The sequence below is a fragment of the Grammomys surdaster genome, unplaced genomic scaffold, assembly GCF_004785775.1.
Source record: "Grammomys surdaster isolate TR1022 unplaced genomic scaffold, NIH_TR_1.0 158921, whole genome shotgun sequence".
NCBI lineage: Eukaryota > Metazoa > Chordata > Mammalia > Rodentia > Muridae > Grammomys > Grammomys surdaster.
Window position 1 is genome coordinate 6,370 of NW_021623094.1, and position 9,177 is coordinate 15,546.

The following is a 9,177-nucleotide window of genomic DNA, read 5'->3' on the forward strand; positions in this document are numbered from 1 at the left end:
GGGTAGATCATAAGTCTCTTTAGACCCCGCACACTTCCTTCCCCATAACTCTGCATTCTTTTCTCCCAGGCCTTCCTTGCCCCTAGGCGCCCTGCACCCAGACCCTCTAAACTGGGCGCTAATGCTGCTCTTAGTCGGGGCTCCGTGCTGCTCCGCCTCCCTCCCCCGCAGCCCCTGGTCCAAGGCCAGCTCCTCCTCCTCCCCCTCCAGAAACCAGAAGCCCCCGCCCCGGCCAGGCCGTCGCAAGCGATCTGAGGGCGGTCCGCGTGAGAGCTAGCCACGCGGGGTAGGAGAACCCAGTTGCCGCCAGAGCTGGGCCAGCCAGAAGCTCTCCTGGAGCCCCTTGTCCTCGTTCAATCTCCCTCTCCCACCCCTTTCTGGATACCATCAACGTCCACGTTGCTCCCCAGGGTTCCTGGCGCCCTTTCCTACCGCCACGCGGGGGGCCGCCCCTACTACCCAAGTCCCTGCTCAAGCCCACCCGGCTCCCGCGCGTGCCCAGAGCCATGGCTGCAGTGCGCAGTGCATCCCTGCTCTGTGGCCTCTTGGCACTGCTGGCTCTGTGCTCCGAGGGGAGCCCACAGAAGGTGCTGAGGGATGATGAGATGGAAGAGTTCCTAGAAGGCTACCATTCAGAGTTGGAGACCCAGTCCCCGCCCCGGGAAGACGAAGTGGAAGCCCAGCTGCTTCCCGAACCCACCCAGCGTGCCCGCAAATCCAAGGCAAGGGGCAAGCCGCGGCCAGATGCAGAAGGTGAGAACCCGGTGACATGGGTGGCCATGGCCTCAAGTCAGCATACAGGGCCTGTGGAGGGTCTAGCCTTCCCATGCTGCCCAGTGAGGAATGTCCAGGGCAACACAAGGCAACACAGTGCCAGGCGGCAGTTCTATCCTGCAGTTTGGAGACCTGGAGGTGTATGGACAGCATAGGGCGCTGAGGTTCTGAGGATACACTCGCCCAAGTTGCTCATCCCCAGGTCTCAAGAGAATGTAGGTTTGGGCAGGAGGGGAATTGTGATTCCCCTCCCTGTCGTTTGAATTGGCCCTAATCTGTTAGTGGCAAGCTTCAAGCCTAGGCATCTGCCTGCCTCTTCTCCCACAGGAACACACAGGCAGGGGAGGGGGCTGAGGAAGACTTCCAGGTGAAAGTGGGTGCTCTGAGATGGTCAGAACTAAGCGAGGTGATAGCATCCTGGAGGCATGTAGCCCTGAGCCTCTTATGTAATCAGTTGTCAGTAAATCTTAGCTGTTTTTCATGACCCTCTGGAGAGTGGCAAAGGATCTTGTGATCTCTCTCCCAGGAGACTGTAAGGCACCATTCACCATTCCTGAGGTCAGCCACTCCCCCCTCCTCTCTGCACGCTTTGCCTCCAGCATCCAAGACTTTCTGGACATTGCCAAGTGACCCTGCTTCTGCTGCATGTTTTGCAATGTTCCCTGTGTTTCAGCCAACTGCCTGTGTGTTTCCCATTGCCATTAAATTTGCAGCATTTGCAGCTCCGAGGGTTCTAGGGGGTGACCCTGCTACTAGACTTCTCTGAGATGAGGCAGCACCAAGAACTACCTACCTGCCTGTCCCTCTGTCTTTATATGTTGGTTCTGGGTTTCAACTGGAACCTTTTGGGACTTCAAAACTCACTGAGTGCCTGCCTACCTGCCTTCCTCCCTAGGGGCGGTGCCAGGGAACCAAACCCAGGGCCTTACACTGCCTCGCCCAGCAGGGATTCAATGAGACCCTAGGGAAGGGGGCAAAAGAATGAAGGGACAAGAGACACAAAGGATGAGAGCAAGTCTGGGGTTCTGATCAAGCTCTCTAATTTTAATTTCAGGCAGCAGGTTATAAAGACACAGCAAAATGGGAAGTTTAGGGAAGGGTCATTGCTTAGGGCTATCCCACCATTGAATCCTCCTCGTCAGTCTGTCACATCCTCATTGCCCAAGACCATCCCATTATCATATTCTTATTGCCCAAGACCATCCCATTATCATATTCTTATTGCCCAAGACCATCCCATTATCATATTCTTATTGCCCAAGACCATCCCACGGTGGTAGCCAGCTCCCAGGACATACCAGACGTTCTTTAAGTTCGTGGGACCTGCGATCCGAGAGACCCGAGAACCTCCTTTCTTAATCTTGTACTGACTAGGCTTTCCAGAACAGCAGGTAATCTCCTGGGTTTGGCTCCTGGCATCTCCTCCCTTTTCACAATTTTAAATGAGGCTGGCAGGAGAATGGGGACATTAAGAAATCTCATCGGCACATAAGTGGGCATTAATCAGAGGGGGAAAGTATTGACCTGATCCTCCCAGTATCGTTTCAAATGGTCTTTTGGGAGAGGAGGGGGTTATTTGACTCAGGGGCCACATGGGATATTGAGGGTCCTAGCCAGCTGCTTTGAGACACAAGAAATCAACACCAACCTCTATGTAATCGGGTTTGCTTTTGGGGGAACTCAGAAGCAGACAATTTGGGTCCTCCCCCTACAGTACCTCGTCATGTACCCCTTGCAGGTACCCACGTTGTGTCCATGCCATGCCGAACTAACGTGCACAGATCTGAGTTCTATGCAGCTGCTAAAGAAGTTATGTCATCGCAAGGCTCAGCCAAGCCTCTATCAGTCAGATCAGGTCTATGATAATGCACTTGTAGAGGTTGAGATGCCATGGAGTCAATTTGTTGTTTTATAAAGCCAGTGAGTCTGTTAAAGGCCCAAGGGCCAAAAGCTGAATGAAGGGGACTGACCACTGGACCCAGGATGGAAGGGAGGAAGGTGGTAAGCCAAGGAGAGGCAGAGAACCGGTTTTTCTTGTTCTCGATGTTTCTTTCTCCATTCTAATCTCTCTCTGATCTTGGCCACACTATCTCTAACTACACAGGTGTGGTCAGTATAAAAACAGCATTCCTCCCTGAGGGCGGCACAGAGTCCCCCTTGCTGAAGGAAAAGCAGATGAGGGGATTTTTCCAGATTAGTGATGCCCATCTCTTGCTGTTCAATGTCCTTGTCAATAGCCTGTTGAAGTTCTGAGTAGTACAAGTCCCGAGGCCAGCATCAGAATCAGAACCTCCAACAGCAAACACCACGAGCGGCTCATTTTTATCTGGAAAGGAAAAAAGAAGGGAATTCTCAGGGAGATTGCTCTTCCCTGGATCTCAATTGTTATCCATTTTATCTACAATTGGGGCTGACTTTGTGGAAGTATCTGTTTGTTTCACTAATCTTTCTGGTAGCCATCTAGCCGTGCCTTCTTTGGTATCAAACAGACATATTGATCCTCGGCCCCATATGAGAACTGGGTCCAGGCCGTTCCATTTAAAGGTAGGAGGGTCCTTCTACATAACTGTGGCATAATTCTTATTAGTCTCAGGGTGCCAGAGGCGATCGGCAGCAGATTTGCCATAAGCGTTCAGATTTAGAAAATTGAGAACAAACAAGGCATGATGGAGAGTATTTCTAGGAGACCCCTTCTGGGGATATAACTCCACTCTTTTGTTTTTTAAAAGCCAATTTTTTAGAGTTCCTTGCATAACCAGGGCAGAAGCACCAGTAGCTGCTCCTCCCACACTCAAGAGAGTTATGAAGATATTATTTTAAAGTTCCATGATATCTGTTTCACAATACCTTGTCCTTGGCGATTATAAGGAATCCCAGTAATATGGGTAATATTGAATTGTCAATAAAACATCTCAAATGTCTGACTGCAATAGCCAGTTCTTTTTTTTTTTTTTAAAGATTTATTTATTATTTTATTTATGAGTACACTGTCGCTGTCTTCGGACACACCAGAATAGAGCATCCAATCTCATTACGGATGGTTGTGAGCCACCATGTGGTTGCTGGGATTTGAACTCAGGACCTCTGGAAGAGCAGTCAGTGCTCTTAACCGCTGAGCCATCTCTCCAGCCCTGCAATAGCCAGTTCTGTATTCTCTCTTGATCTGATATGGAGCACCAAGCATAGAAAGATAATGTAGGCAATAACTAACTAAATTTTTAGTTGTTTCTCCTGCTAAAAGCAGTTGCATCTAGAAGGCCTGAAAAGGTGTCAAGTCACATGTACATGTTTTAATTTTCCAAAATCAGAATTGAGTAACATCCACTTGCCATAATTGATTAGGTATAAGTCCTCAAGGATTAACAGCATTATGAAAAAATTGAGGACACAGAGAACAAGTTTTTGCAGTTTGACTTGCACACTTTCTAGAAATATCAAATTATTGTCTCGAACTATTATTATTTTGATGATGTAAAGAATAAGATTGTATGGCCAATTGCTTCTGTAAGGCCTATAATCTGCCTGGTATACAAATCTGCTGTGGCATTGCCCTGGGGTCCAGGCAATCCAGTATGAGCTCTTAAATGTCTTATAAAGTTAAGGGAAAGTACATGTTTCTTAAATTAAGCTGTATTTGTAAAATTTGAGAATTAGCCATATCTAAACAAGGAACAATTTCAAGCAATTATAAACCCTGAGCTGTATACTGACTATGAGTATACAAACTGAAAGCTTGATTTTTCAGCATTTCAAACAGTGGCTACAGCCCATCATTTAATTATTTTGCTGAAGCAAGGGGAAACTTAAGAAAATGAACCTGTGATCCAATTATATATACTGTCTTCCCATTAGGTGAGCCGTCTGTAAATATTTTCTGCCTTTGAATATTTTCTGGAGCAACAAGCACACCCCCCAAAATTTAAAGCTCGTATGAGCACAAAGGCTTGCATTAAAACTCCTTCAGAGAGATCAACAAATAAAATACCATACAATGAATAATATACACTAAAAAATTCAAACTCTTAACTTCTTGTATTAAAAAACAACACATTTTTTATATAATGTAAGGCTATTAGCCATTCCTTGAGACAAAACTTTCTAGTGATATGGCTTCATGGGCTCTCAAAAATCATGAGCAAACTCATTGAATGTAAGTCTGAACTTTGTTTTGGATTAATGGAATAACCAGTCCCTTGTAGCTGAGTGAGAGTATCAGATAAAGGCCAAGCTGAAGGCCAATCTTGTCCTCTCTTACTCTTTGAGCAATTCTTTTATTAGCAGGCACTGCTATAATACCATGGAGGAAGCAGGCATGATTTTAATTTCTCCAGCATAATCATTATCTGTAACTCCTAGCCCATGAGCTGTCTGTTGTGAGTGTCTTTGGGTCTGAGGCTGACCTTTCCTCTCCAAGGAAGAAACAAGGCAATAAACTAATTCCGAAAAACACCTTTCTAGGGGCTAGTCAGGGTGACCATGTCAAAAGGAATGTCACACAAGCTTCTGCTGAGCCCACTCAGAGCTTTGTCTTAACTCAAATGTAAATGTTCTTAATCTGGGCCTATTTCCTGAGGCCTGGCCCAACAGTTATCCTTCCTGCACAGAGGACAGATTACAGGGGAGTGATTCTGTTGTCTGTCTATGCCTCTATTTATTGGACAGTCTTTCCTAAAATGACCTATGCCCCCATACTTAGAGCATTCCATATCTCTTCAGCACTGTGAAAGCATGGCTTGGACTGTAGTCAGCATTCTCATAAGCCAACTGTATAACAAAAGCAACTCCTGCCTTAGGGTCTCTAAAAATTCTACCAGCCCTTTTAGCAGCCTATCCACAAATTCCTGAAATGGTTCATCAGGGCTTTGTTTGATCCCAGATAAAACTCCCACTGAGATCTCCTTTTCAATCTTGGGGGGCTAAGTTTGCCTCTACCATTGAATCTACTAATGCTGTAAAAGTGGCAGCAGGGCTGTACTGTGCTACAGCTGTTTTTAACTCTTATGATCATCTCCACCTGTTCAATCATCTTCTTAATCATAAACACAGGTGAGTCAAAAGTTCTCGAGCTCACGCTTGACCTGCCAACTGCAGCCAATAGAACATTGGCAGTTTAACTATATGTTTAAGTTTCTTTTTGTAATATTAGAGTATAATCATAATTTTGGGAAACAAAACCAATTTTTAACAATGCAGACAATCCATTTTCTCTAAAATCAACACCAAGTGCATTACTTTCATCTTGCAAGGTTTGGCTGCCAGTTCTTATATATGACTGTATGATAGTGCAGCTTTTGATATCTCTTTAAAGAGACATTGTTTTAAATCCTATCCTTTATACATCTGGTTTCTGAATGACTCCAATCCTGAGTTACCAGTTTTAAGCCAACTTTCTGTTACCAAACTTGCAAATTTTTAATCACACCCAGTAACTTATAGGCCAAAAATCTATAACCAAGACATGCAGAAAATATTGATACTTTTATACCAGTCAGAAACAAAAATGAAGTAGATGCAAATCTTATATATTTTATCCCATCAAAATTTTCTTACTTTTTCTAGCTGTAATTTCAAGAGAAAAGCACCTTGCTTAGTCATTTTTTGAATATGAAATATAGAACAACAATCATTCAAAGGATGAAACAAAAGCAGACAATTGACACACATGGACAGATTGGCGCACCAAGGACAGACAATAGACAGAGAAAGCAGAACTGAGGATCTCTCCCGTAGGACCCAGAAAAAAGCAGGACATCTCCTGATTCTCTCCTGCTCCCAGAAGGGTTCTAAAATAGCCTTTTTCTTTTCTTTTGCTAACACGGCCGGAGAGTGGACAACTGCTTTAGCCCTTCCTCTCCCTCATCTTCAAGGTATAACTTTTTATCTCCTCCTTAGGAGGTGTAGTGCTTTCTCATCAGTAGTCTCCTCTTGGGGAAACATCGACAATGAAATCAAAGAATTTTCTAAGATCCTTTTTTTAATCCTTAATCCTTGTATCTTGAGGGACTCCTTGAGACCCTTTAAGAGCAAATCATGCTTCCTTAATGCTTGTCCCAATGATTGCATTGCTCTAACTTACTTTAACCTGATCAATCTCACAGGCAGGCGACTCTGTGGCAATCACAATGCAGCTCTTCTCTCTTCACTTGCCTTTACAGTGAAGCATCGATCCTATGCTTGAGGGACGTCCATGTGGGAACAACATTTGATCAGACATAGACCAAAAGGCCCCATATTAGGCACCAACTGCCCTGGCCTGCAGGGATTCAACGAGACCCTAGGGAAGGGGGCAAAAGAATGAAGGGACAAGAGACATAAAGGATGAGAGCAAGTCTGGGGTTTTGATCAAGCTCTCTAACTTTAATTTCAGGTGGCAGGTTATAAAGACACAGCAACCTTTAATCCCTGCACTTGGGAAAGAGAGGCAGGTGGATTTCTGAGTTCGAGGCCAGCCTAGTCTACAGAGTGAGTTCCAGGACAGCCAGGGCTACACAGAGAAACCCTGTCTCAAAACAACAACAACAAAAAAATTGATATGAAATGACAAAAATATATTAAGCCGGGTGGTGATGGTGCACACCTTTAATCCCAGCACTTGGGAGGCAGAGGCAGGTAGATCTCTGAGTTCGAGGCTAGCCTGGTCTACAGAGGGAGTTCCAGGATAGCCAGAGATACACAGAGAAACCCTGTCTCGAAAAACCAAAAATAAATAAATAAATAAATAAATAAATAATAAAATAAAGACACAGAAAAACGGGAAGTTTAGGGAAGGGTCATTGCTTAGGGCTATCCCACTATTAAATCATCCTTATCTAAGACCATCCCACTGTCACATCCTCATTGCCCAAGTCCATCCCATTATCATATTCTTATTGCCCAAGACCATTCCACTGTGGGAACCAGCTCCCAGGAAATACCAGACGTTCTTTAAGTTCGTGGGACCTGCGACCCGAGAAATCCAAGAATGTCCTTTCTTAATCTTGTACTGACTAGGCTTTCCAGAACAGCAGGTAATCTCCTGGGTTTGGCTCCCAGCATTACACATACCAGGGGACTGACTGCTCTAAGACAGAATTACACCCCTAGCCTGCCTTGAGTGTCTCTTTGAAGCTTTTCTTCAACATGAAAGGAGGCTCTTGGAAGGCCAAGCCACGTTCTTTAATTTGTCTGGTCATTTGCTTGGGTAGTTTTGCTCTTTCAGGCTCTTCCCTGTACCTTCCATGCCTGGTACAGAACTGTACTCCAGGACTAGGCAGACAACGTGAAAAAGGGATTATGAGGGACCCCCATGGAGGCTGGGGCAGACAGAGATGTCTCCCTATATATCGTGCCCCAAACTCAGTACTTCAGAGCAGCCAAGAGTTGCTACTAATCACTCTGGATATGCAGACAGGAGGCCTGGACAAGGGTCTCGTTCTACCACTCGAGTAAGTGGCTAACCTTAGTTTCCTGATCTATACCAGATCAGGAACTGACAGGTGCCCTCACACCCAGGCCCTGGGCATCCAGGGGGAAAACTTGGGCACACAGATGGGGCTCTGATTGTCTGTTCCTTCAGCTTTGTCCTTGACAGTCCTTCCACAAAAGAACAAAGACAAAGAGAAGAAAGGGAAGAAAGACAAAGGTCCCAAGGCCACAAAACACCTGCAGGGCTCCACCAGGTTCACCAAGACACCAAAGCAGAAGCCACCCAAGGCTACCAAGAAGCCCAAAAAGAAGCCACCCAAAGCCACTAAGAAGCCCAAAAAGAAGCCACCCAAGGCCACTAAGTGGCTCTCGGCAGGAAAGAAGTTATCAAATGTGGCCCCCTTAGAAACGCTGGGGCAGTCACTTCTCTTACCAACCAACTCCAGCAACCAGGAGCCACCACAGAAGAAAGGTTTGTACCAGGATCCCTTGGGCTCTGACCTCTTTGAGGACAAAGAAATAAGGAGATATTCCAGAGAATCTTAAGATAAGAGAACTTTAAGGACTTGTCATTAACTTGGTGGTTTTCTCAGTGAATTCTGTTAATGTTGCTCTTGGGCCGGGAGAGGGCTTGGGAGCTTATAGGTGAGTGCTCTGTCTCCTGTTACCACCTGCTTTTCATTGGACTCATGAGCTCTATGGTAAGCACTCCCACAAGCAGTAGCATAGCTCTCTAGCCTCAGGGTACACTAGAACTACACTATATCCCAAGGACTTTGGGATACTAGATATTCACTGTCATCCTAGTTGGGGATCAAGTGGATATCCCCACAGTAGGGGTACCAAAGGGGTTTCAGAGGTGGATCTGTGGAGGTTGTGTGGACATGAGCATCCCATGCTTCCTTGGAGTGAGCTGTGGTCTTTGGGGGTATCTATAGCATCCACAAAGGCCCTGATGCATTGTGGTCTTAAGCTCTCCAGGTGATCCGGGTAGGCACC

At 45.8% G+C, this 9,177-nt stretch overlaps 1 protein-coding gene across 1 annotated transcript; it reads left to right on the top strand.

Moving 5' to 3' along the window:
* Positions 1-410: 410 nt before the first annotated feature.
* LOC114615827 (adipocyte enhancer-binding protein 1-like) lies at positions 411-8,650 on the top strand (the record flags this gene model as incomplete). Its single annotated transcript, XM_028761436.1, has 2 exons — positions 411-753; positions 8,330-8,650. Coding segments are annotated over 2 exons (664 nt in total), but the record flags the coding sequence as incomplete, so codon positions are not given.
* Positions 8,651-9,177: the final 527 nt, after the last annotated feature.